The 15,347-nt window shown below is 42.3% G+C and overlaps 1 protein-coding gene across 2 annotated transcripts; it reads right to left on the bottom strand.

The window, feature by feature from the left end:
* Nucleotides 1-2,268: 2,268 nt before the first annotated feature.
* Nucleotides 2,269-11,641, bottom strand: LOC307085631 (ceramide synthase 2-like). Of its 2 annotated transcripts, none has more exons than XM_079750492.1 (11): nucleotides 11,521-11,640; nucleotides 10,829-11,001; nucleotides 9,834-9,951; nucleotides 7,663-7,781; nucleotides 7,326-7,383; nucleotides 7,024-7,074; nucleotides 6,713-6,805; nucleotides 5,833-5,961; nucleotides 5,441-5,550; nucleotides 4,274-4,430; nucleotides 2,269-3,833 (listed from the first exon to the last, which is right to left on the bottom strand). In XM_079750492.1, exons 2-11 carry the CDS (start codon nucleotides 10,993-10,995, stop codon nucleotides 3,615-3,617), a joined length of 1,221 nt encoding a protein of 406 aa, XP_079606618.1. In that variant the 5' UTR covers nucleotides 10,996-11,001; nucleotides 11,521-11,640; the 3' UTR covers nucleotides 2,269-3,614. The 2 variants fall into 2 exon arrangements, with proteins under 2 accessions (XP_079606618.1, XP_079606617.1); XM_079750491.1 differs by having other exon boundaries at nucleotides 2,272-3,833; nucleotides 10,829-11,004; nucleotides 11,521-11,641.
* Between the last annotated feature and the right edge of the window lie 3,706 nt (nucleotides 11,642-15,347).

Here is a 15,347-nt window from a genome sequence, read left to right as displayed (position 1 = left end):
GTAGAGACTACACTTTGAGCCGTTAGGATCTAGTACCCTGACTTAAATATTCTAATGTAATAGTTTTGTTGAAAAGCAGTTTGTGTGTTTCAAAAATGAAAGTGGTGCGGATTTAAATAAGATCTGCTGGGTGAAGTAGCTCAACGGTGTTGCTTTAGCCACAATATACAACCATGTGATGTTTTTTTTTGAAGACTAAACTTTGAGAAATACTAACCTGAGAGGAAGACGTCATAATTAAATAAATATTAACGTAAACACAAAAACCCAAGCCGTCCTTGGGTTTGAACGACCAACCTCTCGATTCACAGCTTGACGCGCCGGAGACGACGTGTGGCTCATTACCGCAATGCTTAAAGCAGGCGTTAGTAGAACAGGTCGGTTGGTGATGATGCGATGGCGGCCTCTTGTGTGAAGGGACATACAAGGCATCTCCTTATTTACACTGTTTTCTACAAAAGTAAATAGCCGACGCCAGTTACTTGACATATTTTGATCATACATTTACAGATTCATCGTGAATTTGGGGTATAAATAATAACGGAGAATTGAGCAAATAACCGGTTGATATGACCTCGTTTCTTGTAGTGGCGCACAGAGCAGGGCCGGCGCTGGCCGTTTCGGTGCCCTAGTCGACTCGACATTAAATTGCGCCCTGGACAGGACTTTTTTTTTTTGGGGGGGGGGGGGGGGGGTTGTCCTGCTTACTACGGTGAGGGTTTCAGTGCACCGTTTCAGTGCACCGCACCACTCCCCCGCCCCCTCCCTTCTCCGTTCCATTTGGGAACATGTTTGGTTTCATTTCGCATGTTTCGTATATTTTAATTAATTAATTAAGGGCGCCACCAGAGGGCGCCCCCACCACATTTGCCACCCTAGGCGATCGCCTAGGTCGCCTATGCCAAGCGCCGGCCCTGGCACAGAGTAATAAAAACAATGATGTCCACATGGGTTCGAAATACCAACCTATCGGCAGTGTTGAGAAAGTTCACTTTCTACGTGAACTAGTTCAAAGTTCAGTTCACAAATTTTAAAATGAACTAGTTCAGTTAAACGTTCATAATTGAAAATGTTGAACTAAGTTCACAGTTCCAAAAAATGAACTAGTTCATAGTTCTTTTTTTCAATATGTTGCTGTGAGTTATACTTTTTTTCCGGTAGTTTGAACATTGAGCCCCCTTTGTGGTTTGTCTAGGATGAAATAGAGTGGTTGAATCAAGTATCGTAGCGATATACAGTTTCTATCGTGTTTTATTGCACATTTAGCGCATTTTGTAAATCCCATTGATTTCTGTTGGAAGACTCATTGCTCGTTGACAGGAAACGGAAAGGGGGGGGGTTCACGTTTGGTTGTAGTCTTTTCGCTCGGTTCTAGCCCTACTGTTGGGACGGAGAACCAAGCGAAAAGACTACAACCAAACATAAACAGCCCCCCTTTCCGTTTCTGGCCAACAAGCAATGATTCTAGGAGGTATTCTAGTCCGCTGATTGTACATATTTATAATTCGAAATTCGTCTCAGCCTTTATACCACAGATACTCTAGGGCCTATAGCATATAACCGCGTTGTCTGATTACAGTTTAATTCATTTTTCACAATTTACCAGCTCTCGTTTTGAAGAATAATCACGCGCCATTCATTTCAATGGGAATCGCGACTGTCTATACTTTCAACATAAAGTGTACATATTTATAATTTGAAATTCGTCCCAGCCTTTATACGACAGATACTATATGGTCTATAGCATATAACCGCGTTTTCTGATTACAGTTTAATGTAAAAGTAAGTTGACAACACCGCAACTGCAAATGAACCGCACGGCGATAACCATGGCAACACGGCGTTCTGCGCGCATCCGCCGTGTTGATAAACAAATAACCCCCATATTGAACGAAGTTAAACCGAGTGAGCGTGCCGTTCACAGACACCAGAATGAACGAGTTCACAGTAACGTTCATTCATCGGGCAGTAATACAGTATGTTCAGTTCACGGTCGCCCAAAATATGAACGAGTTCATGAACAATTGTTCAATGAACGCGTTCAGTTACAACACTGCCTATCGGTTAACAGCGTCATAAAATACACACTTTTGTTTGATGCTCTAGAAACGTTCTCACGTTAAGTGTATTGTTTTTAAAAAGTAAAGGCCTACTATAGCAATATGACAAAATGGTCGCAATCATCTTAATGAGATAAATAAAGTAAACCAACAATTCTGAACATTATGAATAAATCTAAATTAAGTTGATTTAGAAGTTCTATTTACAAATATATTATTTAAAATTAGAGATACATCATTCACATGATGATACAGAATAAGTATTAGTTCCCCTGTAGTGCAAAGTCATCAAACAAATAATGAGATAACTACTTTTTGTCAAATTGTCGGTTTTATATTTTCTATAAAGAACAACGTTAAGCATCATTCATGGAAGTAAAATGACTGTTGGACTAAGAATGGGTCGTTGCAGACAGACACATGACCTGACTAAACTGTAGGATTGCCGAAACTTATTTGTAAGAACAAAAAAACAAGTAAAACTAGTTTGAAGGAGGATCAAGTTCTATCCAATATTCGGTTCATACATAGACCGAGTTAGATTCATATTGTATTACACATATTTGTTATGGTTCCTGCTGTTGCTGCTTTTGTTAAGTACAGCTAGGCTCAACAGTCCTCAAGTTGCTACAGGCCAGAGCCACTTCCTTCTAGCTCTGGTAAACGAGGTTTATAACCGGTGGGCATATGGGCAAACATATTACATTTTGAGTGTGTGTGTGTGTGTGTGTGTGTGTGTGTGTGTGTGTATGTGTGTGTGTGTGTGTGTGTGTGTGTGTGTGTGTCTGTGTGTTTGATTTGAGTTCCTGGACTAGGTTTAGTTGCTCATATTTCAACACTGCTGCTGGATAATCTGAAAGTTCTCTCCTCTCCCAAACCTGTCCCATCCATTTTAATACATATTTCTTGCAATGGTTGACTATCTGATTTCAATGAGCCTATATATGTTTGATAATTATTTGACTGTGAGTTTACTGACTTAAGTGCAATATGGGGAAAAATCTCACTAATAACATAATCATAATGCCTATGACATTCTTCATAACCGTTTTCCCATGAATTACATTTTGTGTGCCTTGACGTTTTGGTTTGATATTTGGTGAGCCATACTGGCACAGGCTACCAATGCTAATACAAAGAACAAGGCAACAAGAAAGGTTTTTCCAGGCTTGGCCTTTAAGAAATGAAATAGAAAATCCTCAAGAAGTTAGTATGGCAGAATAATTAATTTAATATGATTTTGTTATAACCTTCATTTCGTCATAAACCTTTTGATATTTAAATAGAATCCTTCAGAAAACATTGCTGCTACCTCATGTGTGTGTCCTGGCCCATGTCTACTATCAGAAGAGGGGCAGAACTGCTCTGGTCCGGTGCTCCAGAACATCATGGATCCAAACCCACCTGGGATAGACACAGATGGGTTGGACCTCCAACTATCACACCTGATGCAGATGAAACACCACCTCCACCCTGGCTCTCCTTCAGTCTTGCCCTATAAACGGATAGCACTGTGTGTCCCTGGGTCAGGTCAGTGGAGGCCTTGCGGCCAGGTCACTGTGTTTTGTGAGAGCGGTCCACGGCGTTGGTTCTGTGGTTGTTCAGGTTGTTCAGCACACAGCTGTGGGTCAGCATGGTGAATTTAGAGTTGAGCGCATTGGTGCGCTTCTCCCAGCAATACTCTCCTCCCTCCTCTCCCTCGCCTTCCTTCTCCTGCTCCTCCTCCTCCTCCTCCTCCTCACTCTCTTCATCACTGCGCTCATCCTTGTCCAGCTGGGGGCGGAGCCACAGGTGGATGTTAGCAGGAATAGAGACAAATGGACAAAACATAGGTATTTTTATACAGGGTATTTGAATGTATGGCAAGGCAATGATTCAATATCATTGATTGTTGTCTCTGAATGGTATTGTATTGCCGCGAAAGAAGATATCGACTGATCATAATACCCTGTTTAATCATTTCAATAAATTTTGATATGCCCATAAGATTGTAAAGGGATGACACTTTGGAACATCGAAGGGAAAGAAAAACGTGTGTTAGTCTGATTCCATACTATTACTGTCCATGTACCTAAGCGTAATCACCCTCAGTTAGACTGTTTGGAACGATATTTTGAATTCATTAGCATACTGTGATAATCATAAATTGATTACTTTGTTTTCCAAATCGCCCAGCCCTTATTGTACAACCAAAACGGTTGTACGATTCTTACCTTGCCCAGGAAGATGAACTTGTAGGCCATGCGTAGGATGAGGTAGGCCCAGAAGACGTGGAGCGCCTGCAGCACCATCAACATCACGTTGAAGAAGTAGTATCCAGCGAAGGGCTGGAAGAGCTCCATGGACAGCACCATGGTGGTGTAGATGATTCTGGAGGGGACACAGTGTGTGTGTTTGTGTGTGAGAGTGTGTGTGTGTGTGTGTGTGTGTGTGTGTGTGTGTGTGTGTGTGTGTGTTTGAGAGAGTTAGTGCGTGTGAGTTAGTGTGTGTGTGTGTGTGTGTGTGTGTGTGTGTGTGTGTGTGTGTGCGTAAGAGTGAGTGCGTGTGTGCGTGTGAGTGAGTGCGTTTGTGTGTGTGTTTGGGTGTGTGTGTATGTGTGTGTGTGTGTGTGTGGGGGTGGGTGAGTATTTTTGTGGGTGTGAGATTTGCTTTTGTCAATTAATTGATATTTCCATGTTGATATCTTGGCTCGACAAAAGAATTTGAATCTGATGATGGTGATTATGGACTGCATTTATACAGCGCTTTGCTTACCAGTGGCCACTCAAAGCGCTTTACATTATTGACTCACATTCACCCATTCCTGCACAGAGTTAGGGTTTAGGTGTCTTGCTCAGGGACACCTGGACACTAGGGATTGAACTAGCAATCTTCCAGTTGAATATCAACCCACTTTAACCCGTGAGCTACTTCCACCTGGATCTGTGGCTACGTTTAGCCTACCCTGCCAATCCCACCACCCACATCATTTCCATGTAGTCCATTAACCTCTATTTACATACTATGGACAACAGTGGATCTTTCACGAGTCAGCCATTTTTATCACGATGCATCACAGGGTAGCATCATCATACTCATCATCATCCTCATCATCATCCTCGTCATCATCCTCATCCTCATCATCATCATCATCATCATCATCATCATCATCATAAGACCTTCTGAAGACTTTGTTACATAGGAAGACATTTCATTATTAGTGAGTTACCAGTAAGCATTTTATTGTTTTAGCTCTACTTCTCTGTTCAGATTTTAGAACTGTCGGCCAACAGTGGTTTAGAATTAGGATTTTTAATTATCATCATCATACTCATCATAGCCCTCATCATCCCAAGTTAAGTTAGTGAGGAGAGGAAGAGGAAGGCTGGAGGGGGTGTTACCTGCTGGGAAAGAGCACCAGCCGAGTGATGAGGAAGACGGCGGTGAACACGATGAACATAGAGTCACACGTCTTCCTCCAGCCGCTGCCGTAGTTGAACATCTTGGCAGACTGCAACCACAACCACCACAATCATGAGAATAACCACCATAACAATCACTATACCATCCATCAAATATGAGAGACCTACAATGTTTTTAATGTAGGTTCTTTATGTGCCTATGACTATGAATGAGAATGACAAGAGAGAGAGAGACCCCCACCCACACACACACACACACACACAAACCCACACACAAACACACACACAAACACACACACACACACCCTAGAAGCTAACAAACGGACATGTGTGTTGGGAGAAATACAACAATATACGACGGCGCCCCTCACCTCCAGTATGATGTCCGAGGAGTCGTGCAGCAGCATGACCAGCGTGCCGATGCGGATGTAGTTGGCGCAGTAGGAGAAGCTGAGCAGGAAGATGGTGGCGAAGTGGTGGATCACCTGCTCCCTGAAGTCCTGGGGGGTACAGACACACAAACACAACATTAGGGTCCATATCCGTGGCTGCTACAACTACCACTTGAACACTTTACAGTGTAAAGTGTTCTAGTGGTAGTTTTAACAGCCACGGAGTAAAGCTTACATTACACTTTACTACACCTCATTACCTAATATTACTTAATACCACTCTTAGTTTCTCTTGTTATTACTTACTTTATTTTATTTTTGGATTATTATTTATTATTGTGATCTATGTTGCTATACTTACTTTTACTTATTTTGTAAAAAAATGTATTTGTACTTATCTTTGTTTACTTTATCTTGTATTGTTGCTGATATGTGGCTGTTGAGGAACCATGCCTAAGAATTGTACTCCTGTGTACTTGTACATAAGATGTAATAAAAGTAATTCTGATTCTGATTCAAATCATGACTTATTAATAACAGGTCGGATTACATCCTATCAGTAGAGCATTGCATCACCTCCGCAATCATTTTGTAGTCAAATTGAAGGTGTGCAGTTGATAGAGATGAGATAGTTCTTTGAAAAATGATATTTCTTGCCTCTCCATTAATACCAGACAACTCTCCCTCTGTCAGTCATGAACTATTCGACCAATAAAATAAGTAACTAGTCCTGAAAGAGGAACGAGGAACTGAACATGTCTAAACCGGACTAGGGCCGAACAGAGTTGAGTAGTGGGCAGGGGCAAGAGTCTGCTGGCTGTGGGTTGGTAGTGGTAAGTTGTTGCGTTAGGGTACGAACCTTCCTCTTGACGTCCACAGAGATCCTCAGCAGCAGAGAGCAGTAAAAGCCTAGCTCCAGCATGTAGTACCAGTAGTGAGCCCTCTCCATTGGCTGTTGTCATACACACATGCACATGCACACACAAACACACACACACACAAACACACAAACACACACACGCACTCACGCACGCACGCACGCACGCACGCACGCACACACACACACTTAGTTAACATAATTAAGGGTCAACATGCTCACGTGAATTCAGGACAAAATGCATTTTCTGAGAAAATAGCAAGTCATTAAGGTGAGTCTGGTGTGGTTCTCACCTGGAAAGGATAGTTCCTCCAACATTCTCTTTGATCCGAGAACCAGGGTCTCTGCATTCAGATATTGTTGAATGTTATATGTATATCAATATTTCACACACGTGTGTTAAGGCTGAATGCGGACAACAGAAGGACCACAGACCACAGACAACAGATAGACTTTAAAGAATGTAGTTATTTCCCTCCTATGTGTTGGTGCAGAACAACTGTATCCTGAAGACATTCTCAGACACACAATCAGGTACAGTAAGAATACCTTGAGGACATTGGAGACGTCAGAGATTAACAGGGTTGATACTCACGTCGATCACGCATGCTAGTCCAGCCACGAACGCTATCAGATAGAAGCAGAATCTCCAGCTGAAATCGAAAGCAGATTGTTGCATGCATTACTAATAATGACATTATAATCTTAAAAACTGTAAAATAAAAAATTGTGTGTCAAGATTCCCGTGTTGAAACAAGAGCTGATGCTACAGGGCACAAGAGTCCACACAAGGACTGTGGTGGTTGAACTTGGTAACCTTGACACACAGGGAGCAGTTTATTTGCTCTTTGTCGCACAAAACCATCAAAGTATCGTCTTTCCTTCTTTTTTTTTAATGGTTTTAGTGGATCGTCCAAAAAAACAAAACCTACCCAGCTTCTCCAAACTTCTTGGAGTTGGAAGGCCGGTCTTGGTTTCTACGGAAACGGAACCACGTTTGGATCTGCCTCTGTGTCTTGCCACACTCGGCCATCAAATGGACAATCTCCCTCTGTTGAGAAAGGGACCGGGCACAGGACAGCATTAACTCATGACTGAATGGATCAATGGCTGAATGATGAACAGACTCTTTTGTAGAAGAAACACATTTACCAGCATTAAGAGGTACCGGTAGTAAACGGTTCCTGCTCGTAAAATTGTGTAACCATGTCAAACTTTACAGTAATTTCATTAGAAACTGATATGTTCATTCATGGCAAACATAATACACACACACACACACACAAACACACACACACACACACACACACACACACACACACACACACACAAACACACGAGTAATCCATTCTAAGAACAAGGAAGCATTTTTTTCTATTGTGGACAGACATTAAAATGCCAAGTGTATAAATGTTACCATGGATGCAAATGACGCACCACCACCAGGGTGATGCTTACAATGAGCAGCAGCAATCAAGCTGTTTCAAACCCTTTCTTTATTGTTCTGTCTAATGCTGCTTTGACAAAAAAATGTACAGAGTAAATAATGCCACCAGAGGCATTAGGATGCTGGACTCCCAGACAAAAGGACCCGGTTTGAGCCCCAATGTCTGCAACCTTCGGCCTGTGGAGGCATAGGGCAAGGTTCCTACTTTCTCTAATAAAATGAATTCACTGTAAATAATACCATCTGCTTTACAGTGATAAAAGTCAACCCAAGTACGTCTCATTTACCTATGCTATTTCTCCATATCAAATGCACTTCCTCGTTTTGCGTTCGTTATCATGTTCAGATGTTCAGAATCACTGAAAAAGTAGTGAAAACTGAGGGCTAATCTTCTCCGGCTATTGTTAATCAGCACCTAGTTTCCCCCCTGCTTTGGTTTAGAACCAAGACGGCCTTCTGGTGAATAGGGCCTTTTGTGCTGCCGTTGTCATGGGGTTTTATCACACTGGTGGCCTGGGGGCGCGATGTGAACGAGGAGTGGGTCCCAGGTGTTTACACAGAGAGGAACATGAACCTGCCGGGGTTGAAAGTAGGGCTGGGCGATATATCGAATATATGCGATGTATCGCGAGATGTTCTCCAGGCGATGTATAAAATGCCCCTGTCGCGAACATCGAATACAAATTGGCACGTAATGTTTCTTTTTGCCGCCGCCGGCATACTCGTTGTGTTCCCTTCTCTCGCTCTTTCCTGTGGCTCTCTGCCTCACAGACTCATATGCATTAAACACACTCACTCCCCCCGCGAGATTCCAAGATTCTACGCGCGTGTGTGACGGTCGCGTGTGTGACGTCACATACGCGACCGGTGAGTGAGAACAGCGACCGGTCACTCATCTCCTACCGTTGAGTGAGAACAACGAGAGAGAGAGAAAAGATGATGGAAACGGAGGATTTGGTTTCAAAAAAGAATAGTACAAGATCCGTCGTCTGGCAGTGGTTTGGCTACCGAAAGGAAGATGTGGAACAAAAAACGGCTTTGAGTTCTGTTTTTGCTCGAAAATAATTAACGGTTTGAATAAATGCTGTGTTGGTAAATCTAACTTGCTGTGATTTTCCTTTTCTTATGTGCAAGTTCTAAATTCTTCCAATAGAAAGCACTAATGAGTTTAAACAATATGTTGTTTCATGTAATCTACATGCAGACTTATGTTTCAGGAATACTCGAATTATTATAACATGTAGTAACATTATGCCAGACATGGTTGAATCGAGCATTTATGATGTGCTCTAGAGGAGATTCAAAATATATCGAGACATATATCGTGTATCGAGATATAGTAAAAAAATATCGAGATATTCATTTTGGCCCAAATCGCCCAGCCCTAGTTGAAAGAGCTCTGTTGAAAGGTAACCCATATAATTGTAAAAGGTTTTTAAAAACCTTTTACAATTATATGGGTAATTGTAAATATAAATAAGGAAGATCTCAACTTCTGATGGTGCACGCCTTTAGTTAACAAGGGGTCTAACGTGCGTGCGTGTGTGCGTGTGTGTGTGTTGTCTGTGTACGCATGTCTGCGTTCATGCGTGTCTGTGTGTGTGTGTGTGTGTGTGTGTGTGTAAGCGTGTGTGTTTAGAGCCCCTGGATACCAACCTGAGATGGCGTCCTGCTCTGCTTGCTGTAAAAGGACTCTAGCTTTGGGGAGGGGACTACCGCCACTTGCTGTCTATTCCTTACCCCCAAACACCAGCCAATGGGAGGGGCTAGGAACCTAAGAGTAAGGCAAAACAAGTACGGTTACACCTGTGTTGATCCAGAACCAGACAAAACCAGCACATCAATGGAGAACATATTGCATGTACATGTATACTTAGATAACACACACACACACACATGCACACACACACACGCACACACACACACACACACACACACACACACACACACATACACATACACCCACACACCGATGTTGATATAATACACACACGCACACACACACACACACACACCAATGTAAACATAACACACACACACACCAAAAACACACACACACACACACACATACATTTATAGGTTTGTGTGTGCCTGTGTGTGTATATATATGTGTATATATATATACATGTGTATGTGTGTGTTTATGTATGGATGCGTGCACACGTGTATGTGGTGAATGTTTGCATGTGTGTGTGCGAAGAAGCAAAACTGTGCATTCAACTGGTGTTCCTCTGCTCCTTCTAACAGGACTCATCGTTCAAACAACATCAAGTCTGATGAAGAGCTGGTATGTTTAGTAAATAATGTATGTATAAACACTGAAATATGCTTGTTTGACCGAATATGTGTTTACAGAATAGTGCACGCAGTGCTCCTATATCTCATAACCAATAGGCTGGCATATTGCTGCTCGACCATACTTGTTTTGTGGTTGACATGCAAACGAGGTTGGCAAGTACAGTCAAAGCAGCATGTGTGTGTGTGTGTGTGTGTGTGTGTGTGTGTGTGTGTGTGTGTGTGTGTGCTTGTGGATGTGTGCGTGTGTGTGTGTTATGTGTGTTATGTTTTTATGTTTGTGTGTGTGTGTGTGTGTGTGTGTGTGTGTGGGTGTGTGTGTGTGTGTGTGTGTGTGTGTGTGTGTGTCCTTATACCTCTCAAACACATAGCGCAGGCCCACGAAGCCCAGCGCCAGGGGCAGGGTCAGCAGCAGGTCCCGGGCCCGCGGGCGCTCCCCGGGGGCCAGCTGCTCCAGGTCCAGCCAGCTCACCCCCGGAGGCAGCCAGAACTCCTCCCTCCACAGGTCTGGCAGCAGGTCCATTCCCCCCTGCTGCGTGGAGGTGGAAACCACCAATGTTAATGTATGGTGCCACCATACATTAACATACACTCTCTCTCAATGCAATCTCTCTGCCTCTCTGTTTATCGCTCTGTCTCTCGTGTTGTTGCTCTTTGGCGTGTATTTGTGTGACGGGTCGGCGCGTCTACGTGCGTGCGCGAGTGCGCGTGTTTGCGTAAACGCGCGCCAGTGTGCGGGTGTTAGATGGAGAGTGCTATAACGTTGGTAGAGATCCAGGGACGTTCATCGACCTCCTATCGTTGGATAGTCTGCTAAAAGTTGATCGGAGTTACAACATGCAGCTTGCTACGCGCGAAGTAACGCTCACACCACCACGGGTAAATAGTTTTGTGCATGATAACACAGGAAGAACGGGAATATTGTGCTACACACAACACAGAAAAACAAGCTAACCACACACAAGTTGCTTTTTGTTTTTAATATACACAATAATATGTTTCGTAGTCTATAGCAGCCATATATTTGGCCTTAAGAAACGGGACTTACCGGCTAAGTGATAATTGTCCAATTGTAGCTTCCAAAATTGCTTTCAAATAAGCTCCAGCGCCAAGTAGAGCATGTGACAGAACAACAGACTCCTGCACTGTCCGGACCCTGACGGTGAGAATGCAGACTGTGGATCCGCCGCGACAGTGCAGGGGCGTCAACATGACCCAGTGACCAAACCTTCAGACGCCATTCTTCCTCTGTTGTCTGTGCAAACACCAAACAAAGTGCTCAAAAGGATATATATATAAAAACAGTTTTGTTCGTATTGTTGTTTGAATTGATTCATTCAGCGACACCAGGGGAAGCTCGGATCTTTTGACTGGTGCATATTCGATATTGACATTGATAGGCAATGGTATAATAATAATAATAATAATAATAATAATAATAATAATAATAATAATAATAATAATAATAATAATAATGGATTTAATTTATATAGCGCTTTTCTAGACACTCAAAGACGCTTTACAGAGAAGGGGGGACCTCACTAACCACCACCAGTGTGTAGCACCCACTTGTTATAACGGCATTGCGAAAGAAATATATGAATTATGAAGGAAATTATTTTTGTATTGTTATATGCTAGCCAAGGTCCTCACGTTGATACTGGCCGGTCATATGATAAAAGAATAAACGGCAACTATTCTCTTGTTGTTTTGAAACATGCTGATGCTGGCAGATAGGCCTTAATGCAAATGAAACAGGAGCTAATCCAAACAGAACGATGAGGTTGAGCTGTTACAACCATGCCCTGCCAACTCTTTCAAGTAGGAGTGTGTGTGTGTGTGTGTGTGTGTGTGTGTGTGTGTGTGTGTGTGTGTTGTGTGTTTGTGTGTGCGCTTGTGTATTTGTTTGTTTGTGTGTGTGTGTGTGTGTGTGTGCGTGTTTGTGTGTGTGTATGTGTGTGTATGTGTGTGTGTGTGTGTGTGTGTGTGTTGATATTAAGAATGAAATCGCCTTTTTGATATGTATTTATATTTTGTATTCATCTTTTTATATTTGAGGTAATTCATATTTTCTTTTTATCATTTTTTTCACATGCTCTCTCTCTGTCTCTCTCTCTGTCTCTCTCTCTGTCTGTCTCTCTCTCTCTCTCTCTCTCTCTCTCTCTCTCTCTCTTTCTCCCTCTCTCTATCTCATTACAATTAAACATTATATTTGAAAGCTTTATGGAAAAAAGCTCTTTAAAATAATAATTGACATGTTTTTGTTTGTTTCCAAAGCAGCTACACAATTGAACAAAGTAAAAATAAAAAAGTACAACAAAATGAAAACAACAAAGTGAAATCACAGAGCACTAGAGAGGTCACAGGGAGTCAAACTAGTTTTGTCATACTCTCCTTTCCTTCGATCTCTCCTTCCCTCAAGCGTGTGAATGTGTGACTGATGTTATCACTTTCTTTGTTCAACTTCCTGAAATGTAAGTCATTCGAGTGCCATCACTGATCTGTGTAGTGATAAAGAGGAAACTACTGTACATTACTACAATACGAGTGGCTACAGAAGTGTGTGCTAATCATTTACCCTTACGTCAACAGAAAGTTAGAGCGCTTGTCATTTTAATATAGATGTAACTAATGGTAAAAGTCACATTTGCCTGAATCCAACAGGTGTTATCGGAAAGTCGCCCTGAAGTACTCCAAGTATCCACAAGAGGTCGTTAGACAGCCAGCTTGGTCTTGGCTCTACCAAATGATTAATAATGCAATAAAAAGGTGTTCTTTGGGGTGGATCTATGTTAATCGTAGACATAAAAACACTAAACATCTAAAACAATCAAACAAAAACCAAAGACAGGAACTAAAGGAAACTTTGGTGACTCTGTTTTTACGTTACAGAGGCTACATTATGTTGGTGTTGGATATGCTCTAACACCAAATAGGCCTCATGTCCCTACTTTGAAAGTCGTATCACCTTCATTGGCAAGGTAGTACTAGCCTCCTATTATGAAGGCTTTCCTTACCTCGACAAGCAGAATGCCCTGACGATGGTTTAAATCTCTTCATTCGAGGTGGATGGGTCCTGATCACTGGCTGTGTAATTGTATGCCCTGGTCGATTATTCAATTGATTGAATTTCACTAAATCTTGCAATTGATTTCAAGGTAAGAACAAGGGCACTCTGGCTACTACTACTTTGAGGAGAAGTTGATGCACTGCAGTAGGCTAGGCCTATGTGATGGCTGTCCTTTTATTTTGTTCAGCCCCTTGCAGAACATATAGTATATGTAGCAGATCACAAATGAAAGAAACAATGTCAGAAAAAGCATTTATTTATATACAAAAGGATAGTAAAAAGAAATTGGTGACTTTGATTACACAAACATGTATAACCCATTTCACAAGCTAATGATTAAGGTGCAATAGTATATATTTGTTTGATGGACAAAAAATAACACACAACAACTTGTTTTGTTGCGTAAACATATGTTGGCAAATGGAGTAATTGAATAAACAATACAATAAACACAAAGCAACAGCACTATGTTCTGCTGTTAATTTAAAGGCACTATTGACAACTTTGGCTGGTATATAGTTTGGGACATGACGGGAAACATATTACTTACAAAGAAGGGCAATCTTCGTGCACTCCATTATAAATATTAAGACAATATCAACGTGAAACTGCTGCTAAAGGGGATTGCATCATGAAATAGATAGATCACGACACATCAGTGATGTATCCAACTGGGTTTCATGAATTAAACCTGATTTACAGAGATTAGAACAAATAATAATAGTTAACTATTTTATTTGGATGTGTTTCTTTCACCATAGAGCTCAACAATCTTTTTCCTTAAACGGAGCATAGTTGATTGTTTTCCTGAGAACCAACAACACCTGGACCTTGCTTGACTTGGCTTCGATCCATATTTTCCTGAGGAAGAGCGTTCCCTGACTTCCTTTGACATCTTGTTTGGTTAAGGGGGGGCCTCTGTTGACATGTTCGGGCCTGCCTGAGAAAATGTTGCTGGTAACAACAAGACCCTTGACAACCATGAGAAGAGAGAGAATTTGGCTCTCGATCTTAATTATTTGTACTGTAGTTCTTTGTTACTTCGTAAACTCATTAGGTCTGACTGTAATTGATCCGTGCTGTGCACCCAGCCATACCAGTTTGACCTGGGTTTCGTCTAAACATTAAAGAAATGTATAATGACAATGTCCTCCACCTTTATAGCATTGCACGATGACACAGATACCTTTTTGTTCCTCTCATCCCTCTGGTCTATGTGGTGCCTGATTACAGACCACGACACAAGACCTCAAGTCAACCAATTAACATCAACGCTCCTTTTTAACTATTTGTTGATCATTTCTAGTTTCTAGGAGATGCAGACACAACTATGAAGAATGCATGGAAGATATGAGGTTGCTCCATTTAGTTCCTGGGTTGATAATGGTAATACTAGGAGGGTTTGAATGAACTATTGAGACAGTACACTGTCCTCCTGTCCTCCACCCCTCCTACATCAGGGTGTAGTCAAACTGCGCCCTGTGCTCCACCTCTCTACACCAGGGCGTATTCAAACTGTCCCCTGTCCTCCTGTCCTCCACCTCTCCTACACCAGGGCCTAGTCGAACTGTCCTCCACCTCTCCTACACCAGGGCCTAGTCGAACTGTCCTCCACCTCTCCTACACCAGGGCCTAGTCGAACTGTCCTCCACCTCTCCTACACCAGGGCCTAGTCGAACTGTCCTCCACCTCTCCTACACCAGGGCCTAGTCGAACTGTCCTCCAACTCTCCTACACCAGGGCCTAGTCGAACTGTCCTCCACCTCTCCTACACCAGGGCGTAGTCGAACTGTCCTCCACCTCTC

This window comes from Pollachius pollachius (genome assembly GCF_949987615.1).
Source record: "Pollachius pollachius genome assembly, chromosome: 14".
NCBI lineage: Eukaryota > Metazoa > Chordata > Actinopteri > Gadiformes > Gadidae > Pollachius > Pollachius pollachius.
The sequence above is the reverse complement of the archived record's forward strand: the minus strand, read 5'-3'. Positions and strand labels throughout refer to the sequence as shown.

Excerpts from the sequence above, each read along its gene's own strand:
- LOC307085631 (XM_079750491.1), bottom strand. The coding sequence starts at position 10,995 with ATGGACCTGCTGCCAGACCTGTGGAGGGAGGAGTTCTGGCTGCCTCCG. Across the intron at positions 5,551-5,832 it reads CCTCGGACATCATACTGGAG|TCTGCCAAGATGTTCAACTA; the intron begins GTGAGGGGCGCC and ends TTGTGGTTGCAG. Across the intron at positions 3,834-4,273 it reads AGTTCATCTTCCTGGGCAAG|CTGGACAAGGATGAGCGCAG; the intron begins GTAAGAATCGTA and ends CTCCGCCCCCAG.